Below are 25,815 nucleotides of genomic sequence, written 5' to 3'. Positions count from 1 at the left end.
AGCCTGGTCTGCTCCCTTCTCTCCCTTTGTTAGTGTCATGCGTTTGCACCACTATGCTGTGTTTTCTGCTCCCAGGTGGTGAAAGGGAGCACCAGTACATTACAGTTTCTTTTTGGAAAGCCTCCATATCTCATCAGATCTGACACTGCAACATTTCAGCCAAGTTCCTTATTTCGTATCTTTATTTTACTATTGCACCGTCCCTCATAGAAATTTTATGGTTTGCCTCAGTTCCTGGGTCCCTAATGCTTAAAGTGAACATTGTGAAACAGTGTGGAAGTAGAAAGCAGAGACCCTCTTCTATTCCATAATTTTATTTATTTATTTACTTAGTGTTCTTACTCCTTGAGAAATCTCCAAATTCGGAACTGCCCATGCCTCTAGAAGTGACACTGTATACTCTGGGGCACTGTTACACTGCTAAAAATGGAAACTTGATGCTGCTTCTTGTGGGGTGGAAAGGAAACTGCTGAGAGAGGTGGTGGCTTTACCCCAACCGCCTCATGATGCTGAGTGCTGGAGCAAAACGTTGTATAAGATCTCTGAAAACACAGCCACTTACCGCTCTTCTATGTAAATTCCAGATTACGGGCCAGATTCATTGTTGACATAAGCAGATGCAAATCTAATGAAGTCACTGCAGTTACTTCTACTTGTGCCAGAGGTGAATTTGTCCCTATTTTTGGAACATGCTAGTTTTGCTCTGCGGCACTGACACTGTGTTGTGTCAAAATCATTTCTGGTATGGTGTAGTGCTGCTGGCTGGCATGGTACTTCGTGTCAAACATCTGCTGAGCAGTGGCATTGCTCTGCTTTCTGATGGGATGTATCGTGCTGCCATACCATGCCTGAAGGCATCGAATAGGAATTGCTGCAGGATCTAAAGTAATGAGGAATGTGCACTAGTTGAATACCTGAATGTTTCAGCATCCTATGGGAAACAACACTTTGCATGTCAGCACATCTACAAGCCTCTTGCAATCCCTTCAGACACTTGAGGTGTAAAGTGATGTCCAGTGCACTCCCACCTCAACACATGGTGTTGGTATAGTAAATGGACGTTAATTCTGTTATGGCCTAGTGCTGATTTAAATGGATTTTCTCCGCAGAAAGATACATGAGTATGAGAAGAGCTTTCTTCTACTCACAGTATTCCAGGCTTCTGTTGATCTGTACCAACTACAGGGGGATGGGGAGCCAGAGCGGGTGCAGGAGCCCCAGGGGTGATTTCTCCCTGTAGTCTAGCAACAGAACCTGAGGGAAGAGCATGGAGTTGTGTCAGGGGAGGGGCGGCTGGGGGTTAGGAAAGGGTCTGCACCAGAGTGCAGTGGGCATGGAACAGGTTGCCCAGGGCACTGGGCACAGCCTCAAGTGCTGGAGTTCAAAAAGTGCCAGGGCAATGATCTCGGTCTTTTGTGGAGCCTGGAGTTGGACTCAGTAATCCCGTGGGTCCCTTACAGCTCAGGATATTCAACGATTCTATGATTCTATGTGGCACAGTGGGGCCGTTGCATTCAGCACTGCCAACCTCACTGTTGGGGCTGTAGAAAGTGAGGGAAGGGTATTTCAGAGAGCCACATTGCCCAGGTTTACCCTGAATGGATAACAGTTAGCACTGGGTTTTCCTCAAATAAACCATTCAGAAGACCATATATGTGGCATAGCAAAGTGTGCATTGTTTGCATGTCAGCTGTGTATTTGAACTTCTTCCTGGCTGCACAGGTAGACAAAGGCAGATACAGAAAATGCAACTGCTATCAGGGACACATTATCAGAGCTCTATTAAAGGAGTACATACCTAGCTTAAGACCTGTATACCCCAAACTATAAAATTAAAAAAAAAAAAAAATAATAAAAAAAAAATTCAATGTACCTGCAGGAAATTAGATCTCTTTTCAAAATACTGCAGCTGAATGTTTTAGAGAAATGCTTTCTATAAACAGGGAATCCTACCAGGGTCAGACAGAGCTATTTTAACCTCGTGCATTCATCTCACTGTTCTGGCAGAGGAGACACATGTCTGTGTGTGTGTATCTACAGAGAGAGAGATAGAGTACACATTTAGAATTTTTGGGGCTTTGGACACTATTAAGTATAGGTAAACTTCAAAGCAATTCATTATTATTATTAATGAAAAATAAATTTGAAATAATTCAATTTAAAGGGAAGAAAACAAGAGCAAACAAGTTCAGTGGTGCCCAGACTTATAACCTGGGGTAATGCTGACACTGACTCATTTCCATGTGAGGAATGGGATTGAAAGCTTTCAACAGCGGCACTACAGTGGAGCAGCTCACGGGCAAAAATGCACATGCAGAGGTAGGCTGTGATTAGGTTTGGTTCTATCAGCTCTGGCCCTACTCTGATTCAGAGTTTCTGTGTGGTTTTCAAGTTGAATTGCAGTGCAATTAATTGATTAAAATATGTAATTGTAGAATTGCTTGCGTTGGAAGGGACCATTAAGGGTCATCTAGACCAACTCCCCTGCAATGAACAGGGAGCATATATATAAAATAAAATTGAAAAAAATTGGTAGACCAAAGGTGGGAAGAGATTCTTCAGGGAGCTGAAAACACATCGCCTTTGCCAGGTTCTACAGGACAGGATCCTTCCTCCTTTTTCCTGGATGAATTCCGCGGCTGTGCTACCAATAGCACAGGAAGCAGAGGTGGACCATGCAGGTAACTCTCATCCGGGGGTGCTGTCCTGTCCCCGCACCCGAAGGAAAAGTTACCGATAATAAATAAGGTGCCAACGGTGATGCAGCTGTTAGCCAGTTGCCCGCGCACACGCGGCAATTACAACCGCTCCGCTGGGGGACACCCGCAGGTGCCTCCGGCCGCTCTGCGCGCCCGCGGGGCGGGAGGGGGGGGCTGGGGGCGCGGCCTCCTCCCCCCCGCCCCCGCGGCCGCTCCGCCGCCACCTCCGCCGGGCGTCCCGCTCCGCAGCCGCCGCCGCGCTATAAGTGCGGGCGCGGGGCGCGGCGGCCGCCGAAGATGCGCTGGCAGTCGGCGCTGCGCGGGGCCCCGCCGCGGCCGCCTCGCGCGGAGGAAGAGGAAGAAGAGGAGGAGGGGGAAGAAGGCGGTGGCGGCGCGGGGCGACCGCGACCGCGGCCATGAGCTGCTCGGACGTGGCCATGCAGCAGCCCGGCACGGCGGCGTGCGGCGTGCCCCGCTACGTGGGCCCGCCCGCGAGGGGCTGCCCGCAGGTGAGGCGCGGGGATGCGGCGGGGAGGGCGATGGGGGTGTCGCGGCGGCCCCCCCCCCCCCACCCCCCCCTTAGTGGATTGCACGGCGCATCGCTGCGTGCCCGGGGCGGAGACCTCCGCCCGATGCGCCGTGCAGCCCCCGGCGCGCTTTGGAGATGCGGGTTGCTCGTGAGGGTGCCCCAGAGCAGCGGACCCTGGTAAGACTTTGAAATCAATCTGAAAGCCATCCCCAGTCGTATATTTGGGGAGCGGGGCTGGCTTGTTCGGAGAGGGGAGAAAGTTGCTTCTCACCTCTGTCTCCGCTGTGCGCTCCGCATCCGCGCACTGAGCTGAACGTGCGGCCGTCAGGGGCATGGGACCGCGCCGCTCCCGGCGCACCGCTCGGCTCTGCTGCGGGATTGCTGCAGAGGGTTGCAGCTGAATTTGGTGATCGGATGTATTAGGAAGGGAAAAAGAATAAAGAAAAAAAAAAGAGAAAAAAAAAAAGTGAATCAGGAAATTCTTATCAGGCTGACAGCATTTTTAGACTATGCAGTGCGTGGGTGAAGTGGGACTAATATTGACTTGGCCCTAATGTAGTCATCTGAGAATACATTTTTTGGTTGTTGCTGCATTCCATAAGGTTTTATCATTATTATCCATGAAGATTGTTTTCTCCGTACATGGGAAGTGACCCCTAATATCAACTTGCCTGGGAGACACAAATATGGGCTAAACCATTAAAATTCCAATCGTTTGTTATTGTTTTTTCTTTATCGTTGGGAGGAAGAGATTTTGTAGTGTGGCACCAAAGTGGACTTTGCCAGGTTGCTCATGTTATTCTCTGTAAACATGGGCTCTGGAAAGCTTACGAGTTTAGTCTGTTCCTGCATGCCTGTGTTATTATTTCTTCTCTAATCTAGGTCACAGCTTGCAGAACCCTCACCTTGTTCAGTGGTTTTTAGCTGTGAGCTTTGAGTATCCGGAGCTCCTGTTAGTAGCCTGCTCAACTTAGAGGGAAAATAAATAACCTCAAATGATTAGACTCCTTGATTAAGGGACCTAGAAGTAGAAAAGTGTGATTGGAACTTTAGGCCTGGGTGGACTTTTTGGCACTTGGCTCTGCAGGCGCTTGGCTGTGTTTCGCTTCCAGCTTTCGCAGCACTTCATACATGAAAATCTCTTGAGCACCCATTAGCGGCTGCATCGCACTCCCGTGCGGTTGCTCTTTATTTTTAAACAGAATCAAGAAGTTTCTCCATCAGCTGTAAGCAGTACCACATCTGAAACATCCCAGAGGCACCGTAACGAAAGCCAAAGTTTCTTGAAATTTCATTTTAAATAAACTGAGTTCCTGTGGCTTGTGTTATTTATGAAATGTGGAGGTAGATATGCAAGGCAAGAAACACAGCTCTATTGAGCCAGTGCAGCTTACGAGCCGTGGCCAGTACAATGTATCCCGTTTCCATCAAAAAGCATTCTAGAACTCGCTGTCCCACGCGTTATTGACAGTTTGTTTTAGTTAATCCTGCTTGTGCCAATTTCGCTGGAACATTTGGAGCTGGAGGGTCTTCACAAACCAGTTAAGCGTCAGGCTGGAAAACCGAGCTGCTCTTGCCGAACTGAGTGCTGTGCCCTCTGCCTCCAGCAGCCACCGTGTGTGGGGCTGTTGATGGGTTTTCCCTTAATCCAGTGCTTTTTAAAAAATAAGAAGTAGTAAAGATGGGATGGACTCCCCATCTCTCTGCAGTCTTGGTGGAATGATTGCTTAGATAATGCATGGCATTCTGTGAGTCTCTGTTTCTTCCAAATCATCCTGTCAGGAACATTTAATCAAGTGGTAAAGAGCCTAAGAAAGAGGGAAGAAGAGTCTGTTGCCAGGTTTTTGTTTCTCCTTCCACATGTGTTCAACATGTAAGATACTCCTGCGCTCTTTGTAGGGATGATGACCATTTTAAAGAATGTTCTTCTTTGCTGGAATCAAAACTCTGGTTTAAAAATAACAATGAGGGAAGATGTATTAGGGGGGCATCTTTAAAAATAAAGCCCTGCACTGGAGCTGATGGAGCAGAGCTCACCCTTAAAATATCCAAGGACTCCATTGGGGCATTTTCCAGTGCCCTCATACTACTCTGTTGTCTTTCCGTAGACAGTGAAGGAATTTGTCTTTCTTGACTCTCCTGTTAATTTCAGTGAGCTGGAGGTGTGTTGCTCTAATTAAAGCTTATGCATCTTCGTAGATCCTTGTAATGCATCTGTCTCAAACACAGTGGGTGATGGCAGCTTTCCGTGTCACTTTGAAGATCAAAGCAAGCTCCTTAGCAGCGGAACTGTCATTGCAGATGGACAGGTTTGAGCTCTGGGCATGGCACCTCTCTGGAGGTCACCTCTTTCTCTTTCTGTAGGTTGCATGCTGCACATGGGGGTATGGAGAAATGTCTCTGTCAAGCAGCTGACACTGTGTCACTGCTCTGTGCTGAGCAGGGTTTGAACCGTCAGCTCCTTTTTGTATGTACAGATCTTGGGTTGCTCTGAACAATGGATCTATATGTGCCCAGATTGTATTTTATTTTGTTTTTCTCTTTAGAGAATGCTCCATCACACCTTCTTAAAAGATATTCCACTCCAAAGGTACTCCAATATTTCTCTTCTGTAGTTGTCACTCTACTGAATCAGTGCAGATCTGATTTTGCCTTGCACAGCGATGTGGAGTTTGTGGAACCTCCACTTTAACCATTTTGCAGCAGAGAAAGAACACTCTAGCAACTTAATTTAGTTGAGACTTTTTCTTTTAAAGTGCTCAGTGGACTGAAGCCTGAATTCCTATTGAATGTTAATGGGAGTGAAGACTTAGCACCTTAAATCTTTGAGACTGCTGAAGTCCAGGATGTTTTCTGGAGAGAAATGAGAGTATATATATTTAGGTGCTTACGTGGTGCCACAGGGAGCTAGTGAAAATGGGCTGGGACCCTATTCCTGCAGATAAAAGGGGATTTCTATGTTTCTTTGCCAAAATACAGAGTGCATGTGTGATGGTGTTACAATAAGAACATGTTGTCGTACGTGGTACGGAGTCATGCTTGCCAGACTGTAAAGCTCTTTGGTATGATGAAATTAAAACCCCTCTCACAATTCTGAAACTGCAGTAGTAAGCCTCGGATTGCTTATATCTTGGGTGAGGAATGGGTGTAACAGAGCTGCTTGTTCGAAGAGTCTGGAAACACCTAATTGGCGAAGAATTCTGATTTATTCTTGGTGCACAAGGAACGCAATGACAGCTTGCCATACCCTGTCATCTAGGGACAGTTAGCTGCAGAGCTCAGGCTAAGGTAGGATTCACTGTAGCTCACTCACAGTTGAGCTTACGACCTTTTAAATGGGAAGTTACAGTAAATGGTAGTTTTGGAACATCTCCATGGTATGTAGATGTGGAGAACTAAGCCAAAGAGCATCCTTGCTACATCAGTCTCGCATAAAGAGCTGTGATATGCTCAAGTCAGACTTTCTTCTGGCAGTGTTGTAGACAGACTTTTTCCAGATAAGGGCTTGTCTCTGTTTGTAAATTAGGTCACTAACTCAACTCTTCCTTCCAGACTGACATCGCTGCAGACAGGGACAACTCATGCTCACTGTTGTGTCAGCTGGCTGTAGCTAAACCCATGCTTGTACAATGTACTTCAGTTTTCCGGAAAAGTTCTTTGCATCACATGTTTGCAGCTTTGAAGACTGAGTTATAATATTGCTGCTGGGTGTGCGTGGTCCACAGCATCCGATACAACAGATAGCAAGGCAGACAGTAGCTTTGTGTTTCGTTTTTGTAGCTCAGCTCCTTCCTAAAGGCTTGTTCTGAAGTCTGATGGGTGCCCTGCAACTGACTTCACTACAGAATGAAGGGCTTCAAAGGCTGCTTTCAGAATTACAGGTTGTAAAGCTGGGATTAAGTCCTCGGGGGGACGGAGGGGAGGAAGAGGTTGGTTGTTTTTTTTTTTTCAGGGAAGAAGTTTGTTGTTCTTGCTGTTTTAATCCCATGAGAGAGGACCTGCTAATATCAACTATTTGTCTTGCTTTACTGGTTATTCTGATCTGGATCAAACTCTATTTCTTCTTCCTATAAATGCATACAAATGGAGCTCTAGGGTTTAATGCACAGTTCTGTTCAGAGGTACCCCAATAGATTATAAATTCAGACTATTTCCACTGCTTCCATCTATCAGCTGAATATTGTGAGGTCTTCCGGCTCTGCTGCTCTAAATCCCATCTTTCACCTGGAAGAAACGTTGCTTTGCTATCTGTTTGCTTGTTTGCAAGGGCAGTAGTTAGCATTTCCTATTTTCAAGGCACGCATCAAATGCTGCTTTTAGGCTTAGCATTCCACTCCATGATTACATGAAATTGTCTTCTTGAATACTTTCTGTGTTATCAATATGAGCCTGCTTGGCAGGCAGCTCCACAAATGAAGTACTGCCCGTGATTTGCCTAGGGTTTGTTACTGAAATTCCTTCTCAGAAGCTCATGTCGAATGACAGCCTTTTTCTCAGGATAGGGTCATATAGTATTTCCTCAGTGTAGTGGTTCTTTATTTTTGGTTCCTGTTCTTTCTCTCATAATGGAAAATCTGTAACAGGTGGCCACAGGCACACCAGACTTTCATGTTTGGGAGCATAAAGGACCATATGCTGCACGATGGCATGTATGGAGATAATAAGTTGTAGGAACAGTCAACCAGCTTATATGTAATATAAGAGCCAGCCTGAATTTTTGGTTCAAATTCAGCTTAACTAAAATTTTTTCCAGTCTCAGCTGTGCTTTGGTAGTTTTTAGGGTGTGCTGCCCACTGTCCGCTTTCAGCTGGAAGTGAATTTTTTTTTTCAGCTTATGAAAAGGAATGTTCTGACATTTTTACCAGACACCCCGGCTGAGATCTGGGACCCTTGAAGTCAATTGGACTTTTGCCATTGGCTTTCATGTGGCCGGGGCTTCTCTGCGTGAGAGCAGTTTCCCCTGGTTCTGAGTAGGGTATGTCAGAAAATAAGGGGAATCAGCAAGACAGAGATTTTGTGGGAGATTTTGATCCACATGCTTTCTTAGCGTAAAAGATCTGAGCGGTCCGTTTTTCTCCTAAAGGCTGCGTGATGTTATCTGGCATAAACAGTCTCTTCTTTAATATTTCCATATTGCTGATTAGCTTTGGACCTTTAGCTTCCATTTGTTAGACCACTTGCAGTAAGTGCTTGAATTCTCTTTGGAATAAGTCTGTTTGTGAATATACAAAACATGTAAAATAATATTGGTTTAAGCTGAATGCAGCCTACGCTGTAAGTATTATTTACTTGGAGATCAGACCATTCATCCCTCAGCCGCAAACTCGTGTCTGTTATTGAATGTGGTATCAGATGCTACAAACACCGAATTTCCCATTTCTCTACCTATTTTCCAGAATGCTAATCTGACTTTAAATTATATACTCCGTGTCTTGGCCAACTTGAGATTTTCTGTGTTTGTTTTGTTTTCTTTTTCAGGGGCTTCTGACCTCAGTCTCTAGCCTTTAAGGAAAAAGGAGGTATAATTTATAAACATTTAAAAATATTACAGATAGGAGCATAGGCAAGGCAGACGCAGTGTTTGGTCAGCATATACACTTTATAAAGACCTTACAAGTACTATTGACTGCTTAGATATATGCCGGAACTCCTTGTAAGAAAGAAATAGAAGGGAAACCAGACTAGCCTGGCTTCGTTATCAGAAACCTAACGTGTGATGTTTGGGTTTTTTCTCCTTTGGTTTTATTTCTTCTTCTCTCATCAGAGTGGTACAAATTAATTCAGTTGATGGTCTTGCCTGCTTTTCCACTCATTCAAATGCAGCTGAAAATGCAAAGAAAAGATTACTGTTATGGTCAGAAAAAGTGATGCAGAATTTACACATACACAGAGATGTAATTCTAAAGGAGTTAGGGAGAGAAAAAAATTATTTTTATTAAAGAATGTGTACAATATAAAGGCCGTATATCCACTGTATACAAAGAAAATCTGCTTTATCTCTCTTATTGCTTCTTATTTAAAAATTTAAATCTCTGCAATTACAGGAAAGAAAAAAAAAATTGGCTGACATTTTTAACCTGAAATACAAATTAAGTAGATCTGTATCTGAATACAGGGTTGATTCGGTCTTGAAGCATCTTTTAATTAGGAGATCTCATTCTTTGCAAAAAGCTCTCCACAAAACGTAACTTTTCACTGTAAATTTCTTTAGTCTGTACACAGCCCCTTATAGTTGTCCATCAGTACTGCTATCTTTTTTTACATTAAAAAAAAAAGGACTCAGATTCAGTGTTTTCAAAAACAGCTAGTATTTGGAATGTCTTGTAATGACTACCCATGGACTGGAGGGGAGGGAAGAGAGTTGAAATGGAAAATGAATTAGATTCTTAGGCTGTAGAAAGGGGAACATTCCTGCACAGAGAAGCGGCTCTGGAGATAAGTTTTAATTTCCTGAGCTCCAGTCTCTATATGGGAACATTGAAAGACTTCCTTCCTGATAACCAAGTCAAGCCAGGGGCTATATTAAACGATGTGTTTCTGTATATAATTGTGTGCTTGTGTATGTATTTGTGTACTTGCAGTATAGATACAAATAGCATATCTATAATGATAGAAGCCAACTTTGAAAGTGTGTTGCATGTATTTGGACTCTAGCAGACATACTGTATCTGAGATGTTGTAATATATTAGTATCTATTTGGATATCTTTAAAGGATCCCTTCCACACTTTGTCTCTATTTAAAATAAATAAATAGTTAAAAAATAAAAAAATTAAAAGTCTCCTTCCCAACCACTTTTTAGGAGGATCTGAGTTGTACTGAACCTTTAAACATTTTCAAGCCACTGAGATGGATGTGTTATCAATTTCTAATGCGTGCTTCTCCTGTATGTATGATACTGTGATAACTGTTTCTGTCTTGTTGAGGTCTCATCCTATGATGATTTTTTAGACAAAACCATAAAGGTCACTGTGGGTAACATGTGAGCAGTGCAGGAGCAAATGTTAGACTTTTTTTTTGGTTGGTTAGAAGATGCACAAAACACCAAGAAAAGTACAGGTCACTTCAAATTCTACATGTATAAATGTGAGTCTGATAGCTTCAGGCTACCTCTCATTTTAGCAATTAGTTTCTAGTAAAACTTTATTATTTCATTCTTTTTTTTTTACTGCTGTTTATTTGTTTTGTTTTTTAACATCTTGTGATAAAGCTGTATGTCCTTATCTAAGCAGAGCCACAGTACTACTTATTTGTGAAATAGAGATTTATTTGAATTCCAGGTCCTTTGCCTGGATGTTCCAGGCCAGAAAAAAAAATTTGGTTACATCCCTCAGTGCAGTTTTTACAACAGCATTAGAATTTAAGTGTAGTATATTACTGTTGTATGTGTTCCAGTTAATCTACCACAATGTGAGATACATCGCATAATTGCTGTGAGCCTGTAGTATGGTAGGGCTTAGTTCCACTTGCAAGTAGATCTTCCTTACAATTAATTGGTTTTAATAATCACTTGGTTATTAAACCACTAATAAGAATTATCTCCTGAATTTCTATTTTGTATTACAAAGGGATAATTTTTGTCAGCTTATGTGATTTTAGAAAGCATTGAATGTACGTACATTGATAGTATGCAAGATTGGAGAATGACTTACAATTATTTCTAGGTCTGACAAACGTACTTATTGTATAACTGGAACTTTATAGACTGCGTAGTTGTTTAACTTGCTCTATAGAACAACTCTGGAAAAAGAGAAAAAAGCCATAAAGTTAAAGGGATTCTGATGCCGCTAAACTGTTGCCAAGCAAACCATAAAAGATAAGTCAAGCTGTAAGACTATAGAAAAGTGATGAAATACTTCTGCATATGTGCCGTAGTTGTTTTGGGTTCCTGAAGCTGCTTGTGTGTAAAGTCAGCTGTGGAAATGGCTAGCTGGCTAAAAGCTATGATTCCTGCAGCACAACTGTTGTGGGGAGATTTTTTTCTGTGAAAACAGTTGTAAAGTGGAACATCTGAAAAATATGTTCCATGCAAAATGGATCTTCACACACATTTATTTTGACATTTAGGTTTGATTCGAGAGAAAGAGAGAGGATTCTGAAATAGCTGTTCACAGATGGCTTGTGCTAGCTTGATTTTTTAAAATGCTTCTCCATGTTTTTAGTTTGGAGGGATTTTTTTTTGCATGTGTTTGCAGACTTGTCAATCCCCCTCTTCCTCCAGATCATATGTTTAAATTTTTTATTGCTCGAATTTTTCTCCTTTCCTCCAGAAATTTGTGTTAAAACAAACAAACTAAAAAAGAAAGCTCTACCAACCAAAAATTCTCACTACCTGAAGAGTTACTTTTTCATGATAGAATCCAAGCAGCCAAAAAACCCACACACTTTCCTGGCCTTAAGTAACAATTTATGTATTTTGTGGATTTCTGAAATGCAGAGGAAGGCTGTTAATGGAAGGCTGTTAATGGATCATGGAGTTCACCCACTGTTCTGTCCTCTCACTCAGGAGAGTGCAGTTGGGAAAGCTGGGTGGACATTCAAGTAGAATGAAACACAGAGTTTGTGTACTTGGCCACCTGTCTGCAGGGCTGGACACAACCTCTGCAGCCCTTTCTGACGAGAATACCCTTCCAGGTGGGAGTCAGCAGTGAATTGTTAGAGTCTGCCTGTTTTCTTTTGAAGGTATTGGGTGAAAGCCATTGCTGTTAAATTGCTTGTGTCTGTGAAATGTGTCTGAGAAGCAGGTCCATCTGTGTGTGAGGAATTAAGATTCTAAGTAAGTGCCTCTGGTAATCTCTTCTTTGTAAAATGTTGGTGCAAAATATCCCTGTGGCCCAACTGCAGTGAACTGAAATTAGTATTCAATGCATTCAGTTATTTTTCTTTAAGGAAAACAGATGTTGAGCTTGTACTGAATGCCTTTAGTGATACATCTCTTGTTTGTTTTGTTTTTAATCCCAGAAGAAATTAGCTGTATACAACAAGATGCAGGAGTCTCTGGAAGTGACCCTTCCCAGCAAGCAAGAAGAGGATGAGAAGGATCAGCCAGCTGAGATGGAGTACCTGAACTCTCGCTGTGTCCTTTTCACCTACTTCCAGGGAGACATTGGTTCAGTAGTGGATGAACACTTCTCAAGAGCCTTGAGCCAAGCCAGTAGCTTCAACCCAGAAACCGCCCTTACCAAGAGCAAGGCAGGGCTAAGTCCTTTGTGGAGAGGTAAGAGGAGCAGGAACTTGGGCTGTATCATAGTAATGGATATTACATTGCAGCTGAAATTTTGCCCCCCTGTGCATGTTCAAAATTCCCCCCCAAAATTGAAAGAAATGAGGAGCTGCTTGTGATTGAGTGATCTGGTGCATTAAAGGAGAAAGAGGTTCCAAAGGCATGGAAGAAGCAGGAGTCTACCACTCTTCCCATAGCCCATGGTTCCACAAAGGCCTGGAGGGAGCCCAGATGAGCTGATGTGGCTTCACAAATGTCTGCTGCAAGATCTGAGGCTTATTTTTAAGCTCTAGGTGTGAAACTTGGCCTGCAAGCCAAGCTGTTTGGGATTCTGTCCTTGGAAGTGAGGAGACCCATGCAGCATACTTGGGTGACTTTGCCAGGTAATTAGGATTTGTCTGTGGCTGCTTTCTGGGTAGGGAGGAGCCGACACAGGCTGGAAAAGGCTTGGATGAAGCTCTGGCTCATGTGGCTGTAGCCTGCTTTCAGAAGAGCTTGTGGGAGAGATATGGCCTTTGCTACTGATCTCCTGCATATCAAATAAGACTGACAGTACTTCACTTCCTAACAGGAAGTAGAAACATGGTCAATGCTGTGAAGCATTTGAACAGCACTGTAATATTCATGCTTCATAATGAATATAAGCATTTTCAGTGTAGTATTGAACAGATATTGCCAGATGAGCTAGGTAGATCTTACAGATAAGATTTTAAAGTTGGTGGCTGGAGAAAGATATCCATTAAGACACTGCTTTCCTTGTGTTGCGTGTGCCAGTTTGTGCAGTTTTTCAGATACACAAAAGATCATGAATTCTGATCTCCTTATGTGGACTGACAAAAGGATTGTAAAAGAATAGTGAGTAATGGCCTTGCAACAAGCTGAGTGAGAGATTCTTGGAGGATCCTTGTAGGAGTGGTGGTGTTCATAATCAGTGATGCTGAGGTGAGAGTACTTTAATGAAAGTCACAGATAATAAAGAGAGGATTTTTGGAAACCACTGTGAAGAGAAAAATAGCACAGAAGAACTTGCTTTCCAGAAGGATAATGACAAATCCAAGGAAGTTTAAGAAAAGGTCAGCACAAGTGGCTAGGGAGCTAGAGGAATTTATGGCTTCAGACGAGACCATTAATGTTAATGGGAAATTTTCCGTTGACTTGACTGAGAATAAAACTGAATCTGTGCTTACTAAAAAGGAGACTGGAGCATTTATAAATGACCCTGACATACTGTAAGTGTTTTAGAGGGATCAAGGCAGTCACTAGAGATCCATGCCTACAACAGACCTTCTCTACTGGATGTTGAGACATATCTCAGGGTGGGGGTTGTGTTCTTCTCTTCGGCCTCAGACATAGTCTGTTTTGCTCTGACCCTCTCAGTTGTACATGACTCTACAGAGGTCTCTACAAGCGTCAAGATTATCTGGCACAGCAGTTCCTCACACATGCTGACTCCTTAGCCACGATGCCCCATGCCATTGGAGCATGGAGGTCTGCGTGTCTGGAAAGTGTTCCAAGAATAAAGTAAGAAAATATGCCCCTTGTTATCGTTACACCTGCTGAAGCAGTGTGAAAATACCCAAAGAGGTTGCTAGGCAGGGCTGCTTGCTTCTGCACTGAAGACTCTAGGGAAGATCACCATGTTTGCTTCTTCAAAGAAGAGATTTGGCCAGGGCTTTATTGGACCCAAGTGAGCTTCTGAAACATGACTGTTTGAAAAAGTGGAGAAAGAATGATGCTAATGCTTTAGACTTTTTGTTCATATACTATAGTTGAAGATGCTCATTTACAGCAAATGCGTATGAATTTGCATTCCATTAGCTTAAGAATTTAAAATATCATTAGATTGAAGATCTTTTATGAATAAACTTTGTGGAAAGCCTTTTTGTCAATAAATAAGAAACCATGATTAATAAATAATGAATTGTCAATAAATTATTAAAATATCAATTTAAAAACAATTAAGAAGATTTTTCTGTATTAGAAAGTACAGATTTAACTGGAAAATGTGTGGAAATTAGCTGTCTATTCAGCTCATTGTATTATAATTTCTTTACCTGAAAGGAAGGACTAGCAGTGTTTTCTGCTTATTTTTCATCTAAGTTGTAGCTTTTTTTAGTGTCTTGATGGATATGCAAAGTATGATTTTAAATATGGTATTATTACATTTTTTGTTTTAAGGAGGAATTTTGCTTTTGTGTAGAAAAGAGAATCAGTTGTCTATTTTATATAGGAAATACTGATCAGATTAAGCTAAAATTATCTTCAAGATTGACTTTCTACAAATTATAGATTCCTACAGACTTAGGTAACATGAATGCTGAATACCTGATGCACCTGAAATCTTTCTTGGGGGCTACACTTAAATAAATGTTACCTTTATAGTATTTTTATCAACGTGTTTTTTCCTATCCGAAGGGGAATTATCGTTTTTTTGCGGGTTGTTATTTTTCCCCTCTTGCCTCAATGGAAAAGTAATGCGCTTCAGAAAATTCCATACATTGTCTTCTTTATGGCATGTGGGCATTGGCATGTTTTCCTTGTGTGTTGGCCAACCACTATTAGCATTTGCATTAGTCACCACTTTGTGGATCTGAGATCTTGCCATCTCCCTACCTCCCTCCACTTCAGAGTAGGAAATAGTGGTAACTGAATATCTTTCTTGGCACACAATTGTGGTTATATACCTCCTTCTTCCCTCTCTAAAGCCTCTGGAAACTACTCAGGTTTTTTTGTTTTGTTTTGTTTTGTTCTGTTTTTTTCTTAAGGACAGGGCTGAAATATCTCCATTGCCATGTCTCATAGAGGCCAAGCATTTGGCATGGTAACATCTGTAAATGTAATTGTCTGAGCTAACTACTTTAGAGGAAAGAGCAACCTTCAAGCGCAGAGGAAATGTATGGTAGTTGTGGGTTGTGGTTCAGTACAGAGATGGTTCTTCTTGATGGTGATGTACACAATGTTTAGTAGTATCCTCTGTGAGCATTCAGGTTGGATGAAGTTTCCTTGCAAATTCGTATAATGTGAATGGGCATTGCACCCCAAGTGATATGAGTTCAGCTTGGCCAAAGAGGTTGTCTCAGTGGTGGGTGAACCACGACAGTTTCTGACAGTGGCAATAGCTTTGCGAAATGGACATGGGTTTGACAAATTGGGATGATCAAATGTGTTTGCTGTGGCCTAGATCTGTTGGTGAAGCCAAGCTGATATGCAATCTGAGATGAATTCGTATTGGTAAATTCAGTGTTTTTAAGTGTACCCTCCTGATATTAAAATTATCGTGCAGATAGTTTGTGGTTTTCTGCCCTTTTTTGAAGTGGGGTGGTTTGGATATAGGGCTTTTCCATTCTGATAATAGCCAAATGGTTTTCAAAAACTCCCCACGACAGTGATTGATTTTCCAGAATACTGACAATACATTATCAAGCTGTTTCCCTATTGAGCAGTGAGGAAAATAACAGACTGGGTATGAAGAAGCTTGTTTTTGATTTTCTTTTTTTTTTTTTTTTTTTTTTTTTCAACCCTACTACCAACATTAAGCCCTGTGCACTCTGTGTCTCAGTCTAATCCCTTGTAACAAGGAACACTTCATAAGTGATGAACAATGCCAGTTTCAGAGGGGTGCTGAAGCTGCTGTTAGATGCTTGAAGCTCTCCTCAGTCTTCTAGTATGAATCACAATAGAAATGTAATGCTAAAAAAAGAAGCAATCTTTTGAAGAAGGCCATATTGCAGTTTGCTAGATAGGCTTGCAGCCTATGAGAGGGTTTGGCACAGAGATAATTCTGTACGATTGTCCATAGTGCATTTGTAAAGGTATTTCCAATACCAGAAGTTAATCAGACTCAATAAACTCCCTAAATCCTGGCCAATTGATGTGTGGAAAAAAAATTGTTATTTGAAAAGATTTTAAAATACATACATAAGTGTTCTAGTGATACACTGAGAAAACACTTTTACAGTTTTTGTTTCCAAAATATTTTATGTAAGCAAAGTTTAGAGGCAGGAGTGTTTCAAGAATCTGTTCATTCTCAATGATGTCTTCATTCAAATCTCATTCCAGTTGCTTGTTAAACTACGCAAAACAAAAAGTCGTTTAGGAAAAATATTATAAACATTTTTGTAAATGCTGTACGAGGAATAGAGAACTCCTCACCTTGTCAAATATTACGTTTCCCTGGCTTTATTGGCTATTTTTATGACTTTGTTCTTTCATCAGAGGTCCTGTATTTTTATGTTTCCATCTTCGACCAAAAAAAACCCCACCAAAACCAACCCAAGCTATTTGAGCTGTGACATATTGCATGAAGCAGTGCTTTCAAACATGAGTTGGCAAGAGCGATATGTGAGTGGAGATGCCAATACTGTCCTACGCATCAAAAACACTAACCGCACCTTCAAAAGAGGAATTTTTAGAATGTGATTTCATTATGTGAAGTTATTGGAATCCATTTAAATACAAGTTGAGCCCTAGCTGTAAGAAGCAGCAAGTCTTTTATTTCTGACAAAGACTGTTTTCAGCTACGTAGGTGATGTTGTTTGCCTGACAACAGGCAATGTTATGTATTCTATAAGAAAATAACATGAGGTGCATTCAGTTGATCACTACCCCATTAAAGCATGCCATGAACTTGAAGAGAACTGGTATTATTCCAATAGCAAAATGTCTCATTCTGCAGTGTGAGCTGGTTCATTGTCCTCAGAAGCATTTAGAATCACAGCAGCTGCCTTTCTAAATGATAAGTTCTGGTCTGGTCAGGAGATACTATCTCTTCCTGATTCCTGTATCAAGACCCTGAGAGAGTTATGACCCATCAGCATGGAGAAGTCTTCTCAAGGATGTCTTATATGTGTGTAAAAACCTGGTGTGAGGAAATGAAGATGATGGAGTCAAGCATTTGTCAGTAGTGTTTGTTGACAGGACAAAATGCAACAGGGCATGAATTAGGAAATTCCATCTGAACACAGGAAAACATTTTGTTTGTTTGTTTGTTTGTTTATTGTGAGGGTGATCAGTCACTGAACGATGTTGCCCAAAGAGGGTGTGGAGTTTGGTTCTTGTCCAAAATTTGATGGAATGTCATCCTGGACAATATGCACTAGGTGACCCTGCTTGAACAGGATTGGACTAGATGATCTTATGAGGTTTTCTCCAACCTCAACCATCCTGTGATTCTGTAATTACTCTGTAAGCTTGGGTTCAGTGTTATAAATTTGAGAGTAGAAAATTATTGAGGGGTTTTTGTCATTAAATTGTTCTTCCAGCTTCAGTCATACTTATTTTCTCTCCTCTCTTCCAGAAAACTCAACAATATCAAGCCAAAGGAGCAGTTTCCCAACTTCGTTTTGGACCAGCTCTTATCAGCCTCCCCCACCACCATGCTTAAGTGGAGTACACCCCGATTTCCCCATTACTGCACCAGGCACCTTCCCAACACCAGATCCCAGCAGCTGGCCAGGACACAGCCTTCATCAGACTCCACCTCCTCCTCCCCCTGCTGCAACTGAATCCTGGCATTATCCTTTAGCATCTCAGGTGAGCCCTTCATATGCACACATGCATGACGTGTACATGCATCGCCATCACCCTCATCCACACATGCACCATCACCATCCCAGTTCGCACCGCGACCCCCGCTACGGGTCTCTGCTGATGCCTTCAGTACGTGCAGCCAGGATTCCTGCTCCTCAGTGTGACGTGACTAAGACAGATCCTGCTGCTGTCACCAGCGCTACCTCAGCATGGGCTGGAGCCTTTCATGGAACGGTGGACATTGTGCCAAGTTTTGGGTTTGATGCAGGTAAGTTTGTTCAGTTGTGTCTGTGGCTTGTTTTAGAAGGAAGAACTTGAGAAAAGCAGTGTGGAGTCCCTGCAGCTGAAGTAGGGTTTTTTCTCAGGGCCTTCTCCAAATACGTTTCCAGATGGGAATCCCTCCTGAAATTGCTGTCAGGGCAGACAAGCTGTGAAACATCCAGCTCTCTGCCTTTTACTGAAAGACCTTGGTCACTCTTGGTCCCACTCGAGCCAAATGAGTTGCAGTGTGATACACTCTTTTTTTACTGGTTTAAATCTTGTGGGAAATAATTGCAATTCCATGTTGAAGCTTCCACAGCTAGTTAGTGTGTCTGTTCACCAAAATATAGCTCCAAAGAGGACTGAACTAATAACTCCTCAGTACACAAGGATTGCATCTTACTGATCTAAATTGGAACAGACCAGCATTTCCTTCCTCTGTGTATCTAGGTGTCATACAGAGCGGAGATGCTGCTTAAGCTGCACTCACCATCACACTAAACTTCATCCTGTAGGTTCTAGGCAGAGATCTCCAAATTAGATTTATTCTACCCCTGTCCATGGGACTGCCTTCATAAACTACATCTGCTGCATCATAGGCAAGTTTTGACTTGAAGGCTCTCACTTCAGTATTAGGAGCAGTCTGGCAACCCTCACTGTTCTTCATAGTCACATGGTGTCAGAGGATGGGTGATACATTTCCAGCATCTCCTTCCACACTCATGTACACTGTTATGGCCTCCTTTTTCTGCTTGGTACTTATCTGACCAGCAGATATCCTTACAGATTACTACCTAAACAACTTTTATTACTTTAATAAGGAAATACTGCATTTGCATCTCACTTCTTAAGATGTCTGTTTTTGTCTTCTTGAGGCTGTCTTCTTGGTAGCTCTAACTGACCATTGTATGAGAAGAGCTTCCTTGCTTTGATTAGCATGTAGGAGAACAAGGAATTGGTGGTGGGAAAAAAGTGCTGTTTTTTAAATATGAAATATTAGCAACCATATCCTAATTATTGCTAAGTGAACCTACTAAAAACCTCTCTTCTCTTAATAGTAACTGAGAACCAGTAACCTCTTCTAAATACCATGCCACTTGCTCCTTCAAGAGTTTAAGAAAAAGAGCAATAAGATTCTTAATACTAGACAATTTTATATTTATTAATAACATTTCCAGCCATGCAGATGATACAAGAGGTATTGTGTTTTATGCTTGTAAGAATAAGATGGTAATCTAACAACATTGTGATAGAAAGTTCTGACAAATTCCATTATGGAAGTTGCTTTTTCTGAAGCAGGAGCAAATTGCTTTTGCCGCTGATAGAGGGTCCCAGACAGCTGATCTGACAGTGGCCCCAGCAGTCCAGCTTCGGAACTCTGGAAGTTGACTTACCTTTTGGAGGATGGAGCAGGGACTGTATCAAGAGCTATTAGTCAAGAAGAACCACTTCCTGAATCTTGCCTAAGCTGTGAGTTATTCCAGCGCTGGGCAAGTTGGCTTGCTTACTGCTTCTTTGTTCTTCTCATAAGCCAGGTGATCTTCCTTCAAGAGTACAGTACCTTGAAATAGACTGTGGGTCCTAGCACTGCCTTTCAGGGCTAATATAGCCTTTGCCTGGTACTTCATGCTCCTTGTGAAAATTCCTGTGGAAGGGTGCAGCTGTATACTAATTTCCTCAAGATCCTGATTTGACAGTTCTTACCAATATCTTGCATGTCTTATAGTTGTCCATTCAGGGTGGGAGCAGTGGGGAAAGCATGGACAGTCAGTTTCTGGTGCATGCGTATTGTGTAAGTCCGTGAGTTCCTGTGAGAGAAATAAAAGAGGAAAACTGATGTGTGACTGCTTTGTAGAAACAGAGGATCTCAGCAGAGATCTTTTTTTTATTCCCTTTCCTCTCCAAGGTAGGTTTTTTAATGCATAAGTCTCCACATCACACACAATTTCATTATATATATATTTGCTGAGGGTCAGTAACCTCAGCAGAGAGACTGAAAACTGGAGGGCTTGGAAGAAAATCTTCTTGGAAGAGGTTTCCCCTAAGTAAGGTCACAGTGGCAGGAAAACCTCAGTTCTGGAATTCTTTGCCCACAACTCCCAGAGAATAAAAGACATCAGTCCCTGGAACTATCAATGTGTTGGATTCTATAAGCTTCAGGTGATTTATATGAAAGAAAAAATCAAAAAACAAAAAACCAAAAACCAAACTCACTTGAAAAAAGCTAACAGAGGGTGTTTTTCTTGGCCCTTCAGATATGTATATGCAAATAATTTTTTTTTCTTGCCCTCTTACATTGAGTCACATTTCTTATGCTACTGTTACATGGGATTATAGAAACATTTGCAAAACTTTTCATGCTGAATTAAATGGAGTGATATCTTTGGGATCAGAGCAAGCTGGCTGTAATCTTACCCTCATCCAGCTACATTGTTGCATCTCTTCCATGCAAAGCCAAATATACCATCTCCTGAATGGATGATGCTGAATCCCTGCAGAGGTTAAAAGAGGGTTCCCCTTTCATGCTGAGTGTCATTTGGGAATTTGTTTCTGAACAGATTGTATGGGACTTCAGCATCTCACTGTTTGCAAGGGTACTATAATATTGATCTGTCATGCACATCTGTTCGAATTTACAATGTCCTGTTTTAGAGGGATGAGTAGGGATTTAAGTACCTGATTCCCATTAAATGTGGCTTAATCCTCATGCTGTATGTTGCAAATTAACCCTTTTAGGAGCTTCTATGTTGGCGCAAGTGGGATTAAAGAAAGCACTAGCCTAAATCAAATCTGCAGCAACCTGTTATGCTTGTGGCTTCTGGTATACCGTGCCTTTCCAAAGCTGAAGTGCTCAAAATAAGGATCAGTATTGTATCAATCACTGAGCACAACCTGTTTGTAGATTAAGCCTTAAATTCTCAGTCTTCCCAGTGCCAAGCAAAGCAAGTTCAGCCTCTAACATGCTGACAGCATGACAGGAGCTCATGGCACATGTAGATGGAGACTGCAGAATCCTTGTGTTCATATTAAGGGTGTGCCGCCTGAGTTGGGCATGTAAAACCAGGGAGAATTTCTGCCTTGTTGCCCCTACAGCCATCAGTGCTTGCCTGTGTGCCCTCAGGAGCAGAGCAGCCAGCACAGACACTCTTCAGGTGTCGGTCAGATCCAGCTGTGCTGCCCTGTGGAGAGTACAATGCCCCGCTGTTGTGGAGCCTGCCAGAAGGAAATCTTGCCCTGCTGTTGGACAGATGTGCCAGACAAAGCTTTCTGTAACCCCAGCACACTCAAAGCAGAGCAAGATTTTGGCCTATCAGAGAGCTGCAATTCTATTTTCCAATTGAGTTGCACATCTGTCCCTAAATACAGGTAAACTAACTGGTGTCCTCTGGTCCTGGCTAACCATGCAAAGTCCACTTTGAAAACTTCTGTAGGCCAGCATGTCATGCTGAACACAGAATTGGAGTGATCAAACTGCTGCCTTCTGCAGAGTTGTTTCTGCTCAAACACTACCAGTTTGTCACCATTCATCAGGATTGTTTAGATGTTCCCACACAGCCTGTGTTCTGCATGTGTGGCAGGCAGTTAGCTGCAGCGTTGGCCTCTCAGAGATGGGGAGTTCTGCTGGTGCGGAAATACTGGCTCATGCAGCACAAGCTAAGATGTCTTTGAGGAGGAGAAAACATTTGTTCTAGCAGCAGGCTGCAAACTAAAGCTCTTGGTTAGCTAGTAGGGCTGCACTTGGATGACATGTTAGAAGTGCAGTTAGTCTTGCCATAAAGAAGATGGGAATATAATGAGGAAAAGGCATGGAAAGTGTTCCACATTCAGATCTGTAGCTAAGGCAACTTTATTTCTTTGGATTGTTTTCCATGGCTGTTTGGACTTAATGGCTATACCTTAAACTTCTCAGTTGCAGTTGTTTCTGTTTGCTGCAAAGATATTTAACTAGGAACATGCCTGGTCAGCTGGTATCTCCCTTCTACTGGTCATTACTGTCAGGAAGATGTCCTCTTAAACACGTGTGTGTAATTTGTGGGTTTTTTTGTTTGTTTGTTTTGTTTTGTTTATTAAACCAGTATGAACTGTATAATCTCTCTCTTCTCCTCAGCTTTCTCTGTCTCTGGGGGCCTTTGTTGGACTGGTGGACTTAAATGACTCCCTTACTCCAAAAATTTTCTGCTGACTCCCTCTTATTTTTTTTTTCCTTGCTTTAAAAATGAAAAATTAAATAGACGGGAAAAAATATAACAAAATTCTCATCACTGACTTTGAGAGAGCTTTGAAGGAAACTAACAGCAGCTTATGTCTCTGTCTGTAAATGATACTGCCGGAAAAACTCCTAACTCATAAGCAAAAAGGAATAATCCTCATTCAGTAAAGTCTCTGAATGTGGCTTGCCGTACTGGAGGCGTGTCTCAGTTTTTTCAGTCCAAAGAAATAGACGTAAGTGCATGTTAAATGGAGCAGAGAGCCACAGTGGGCTTGGCTATGTGATCAGATAAGGAAATGAGTGATCTATGCTCAGCTCTTCTTCAGTTCTCACCAGTTACCAAACAAGTATTTCAGTGGCTGTAACACCAGTGAAGTCTGAGAGAGTTGCACCTATTTAAATTAGTGGTGGATTTGGCCTTAAATTCATAGTACATCAAGTAATTTGTGCGTTGGTCTTGGCATAGGAGGCCAAATTATGGCATGATACAGAACAGAGAATCACTGCCGATACAGCGGTATTGGGAATTGCACCTTTCACAAAATTTAATTTGCTTGGCACAAAACATCAAGGAGCAGGTTTTACATCAGTGAGGCATAAGTGCGTTACTACCTCTTAAAACAAGCGCCTGCACCTTTCCTTTTCACTTTCCCTGTAAATGAGCAAAACCATATCTTCTTTGGGAAGTTTCATCCTCACCTCCTCCACTATGGTCTGGATTTTAGGTATCTGCCCTGTTGGGTGTAAATCTAGCAAAGATTGAATCCTTCTGGAATAGAGGAATCCCAGATTGTAACACAGGTTCCAAGTCCGTAATGCTAAAGCCACAACATAGCACCACATTTATTAGATAGTCCTCACTTTTTATAAAGGAAAATGTTAGAAGAACTCATAACAAATGCAAGCTGAAAATCATTAATTTTTCCCATGTGGAAGCACTAGCCATTCCTGGCTAAAAATCTGACACTCTGTAGGTGAAATTATTTGTGTTTTTTTTTTTTTTTAAACTTGCTGCATGAATACTTTCCCTCCCTCCTCCATAAGGTGAAATGCCATAGAAATGGTGAGATCCTACAGTGTTGCAGATCTTTCTGAAAAGAGATGGGGTCAGTGGCTGGCCCCTATCAGGAAAAATGATGATGTTCTGTAGCGGATGGTCTACGCAGACCTTGTGGGGGGATTTTCTCACACCCTGCTCCTCTTCGAATGAGGCCAAAACAAAAAAGCATGCATGATTTTATCAGCATTCCTGAACTGCTAAAGCCAGTCTAAAACTTAAGTGGGGTTTAAGCTTATCCCACATAAACGATAGAATTGGAAGCAATAGCAGTGTTACTAACAAATCCACTAGGATGGTAAGTTACTTTTATGGGTTTTGTTTTGATTTTTTGTTTTGTTTTGTTTTAAATCAGTAACTTTTTATCCTCACTTTGCATGCTTGGGGAGGCGAAGGGAGGGGGAGGAAAATGATGTATCAGATTTTAAGCGTTACTTTTCTGTTCTGAAATCCAGGTCTACAGCATCAGGACAAGAGCAAGGATTCTTCTTGGTTTTGAAATCCAGATATAACTTAAGACCAGCTAGAGCTGGAGTCAGTGCAGCTTGGCGGGTGACATAACCATCGCTGACTCTTTTGCATGGGGCAAAGGACACAAGTGAAGAAGAAGAGCCAACCATTCTCATTTTGCTATTGAGCCTTTTAATTGCAAGGCCACTTATGGGTCCCACAGTGTTGGAAAATGAACAACAGAAAAACAAACTCGCTTTTCTTTCTTTCCTCGTCTGAGCCTGCTGCAGCTGGGCAACCTAACTCCTTTCTGCTCCTTTAACAGTGTTTTGTTTCGTTCAGCTTGATATCTTTATGAACAGTCTCAAGTGTTGGGAAGAAGACTCCCCTGACTGCAGTGCGCCTCCTTTCAGGAATACATTATTTTGTAGCTCTTTGTGCATCTATTTTTGTAGAAATACAGAAAGTTTGGTTAAGGATTGATGGGCTATTTTAGGATGGCATATTTTTTTAAAAAAAATTGTAAAAATTGTTAAGTTCTGTTTAAAGAACTTGCTCTCAGAGAAGCACTGGCAAAAATGTATAAAATGCTATTTTTAGATGTCTGTGATGTGTTTGTGCATTTTGTTTTTGTTTTGTTTTGTTACCTCAAGTGTCTATCTTTCCCTACTTTTTAAAGAGCTAAACCTTCCTTGTTTCCACATTGCTAGATCTTGATGCTTTTGTCCTTTTGTTCTAGTTTAAGCAAGTATAATTCGCACCTAAAGTTTCAGCCAAATATTTTTCCTGCTGGTGTTAGATTCTAGTAAGGGTGTTTTTGTTCTTGTTTCTAAAGATGGCTTTGTGCTGTGCTGTCAGAAACTTGCAAATGCCTTTAGCATGGATCATAGGGTTGCAGGAACTGCATTTCCAACCCATCCCGTCTTTCAAAATGGACCAAATACTTTCACGGATTTGAATCAGACTTGAGTTTGGACCTCATCTGTGATCCATGGAGGCTGATGAATGCAGTTGTCTATGAGTTACACTTCAGGCTCTCGTAGTAATCATAATGACCAGAATATTCTTATTTTAACTCATGAGGCAAGACTTTCAGCTAAGCTATTTCGAGGGTTTTAACTTGTAACATGAATGTTTAGGAAAGAAATGTCACTTTCATAAAAATGCATGACTTGCAGAAACAAAATATTTTCAACTGGCCTGATCTGTCTGCTGAGGACCTCATGGGAAATGCTGAAACATTCAGCTGCTGTTGACTTCAAAATCTGGTTGTCTAACCCAAGGTTTGCTGGGGGCGTTATTGACTCCAGCTACTGCTCTTGAATTTTGTAAGAAGTTGCACATGCTCAGCACGCACAAAAGCTGAGCTTTGTCGCTGTCAGGGTAAAAATCCGAACTGGGAAGTGACATGGCCATGTCTAGTCACAGCACATTGCAAAATGTAAGAGGAGCCACATTTCTGGCCTTGGGTCTTGGGTCTGACTTGCTTTCTAATGACTTCTGTTGAAGCCAAGAACATGATCCAATCTTGAATAAGGGCTGCAAGGTTGCCCTCAACAGTCCCACTCCTGTGATGGCATTGTCTAGTCCTAGTAACTCCAGCGAGTGACAGTATGTGCTTAGCTGGGCATAGGATCAGGGTTGCCAAATCCTGGATATTGCTTGGAAATGTTGCCTTTCTGCTCTGTATACCTTCAGTGAAGGAATACACTGGGGATCCCTCTGTAACATTTCCCAAGGCTCTCATAACCTATTGTATTTCTGTTACTATTGTTTTTAGGCATCCCTGTCAAAAAGACAAACCATCTACATGGAAACCAAGACCTAAGCACAATACTGATATAAGAAACAGTATAAT

At 41.9% G+C, this 25,815-nt stretch overlaps 1 protein-coding gene across 1 annotated transcript; it reads left to right on the top strand.

Moving 5' to 3' along the window:
• Window positions 1-3,115: 3,115 nt before the first annotated feature.
• VGLL3 (vestigial like family member 3) lies at window positions 3,116-24,006 on the top strand (the record flags this gene model as incomplete). Its single annotated transcript, XM_079540949.1, has 4 exons — window positions 3,116-3,208; window positions 12,189-12,444; window positions 17,747-18,247; window positions 23,963-24,006. The coding sequence occupies 4 exons, from the start codon at window positions 3,116-3,118 to the stop codon at window positions 24,004-24,006; spliced, it is 894 nt and encodes a 297-aa protein (XP_079397075.1).
• Between the last annotated feature and the right edge of the window lie 1,809 nt (window positions 24,007-25,815).

This window comes from Tetrao urogallus (genome assembly GCF_951394365.1).
Source record: "Tetrao urogallus genome assembly, chromosome: 1".
Classification (NCBI taxonomy): Eukaryota; Metazoa; Chordata; class Aves; order Galliformes; family Phasianidae; genus Tetrao; species Tetrao urogallus.
Note: the sequence above shows the minus strand (reverse complement) of the source record. Positions and strands in the feature narration are given on the sequence as shown.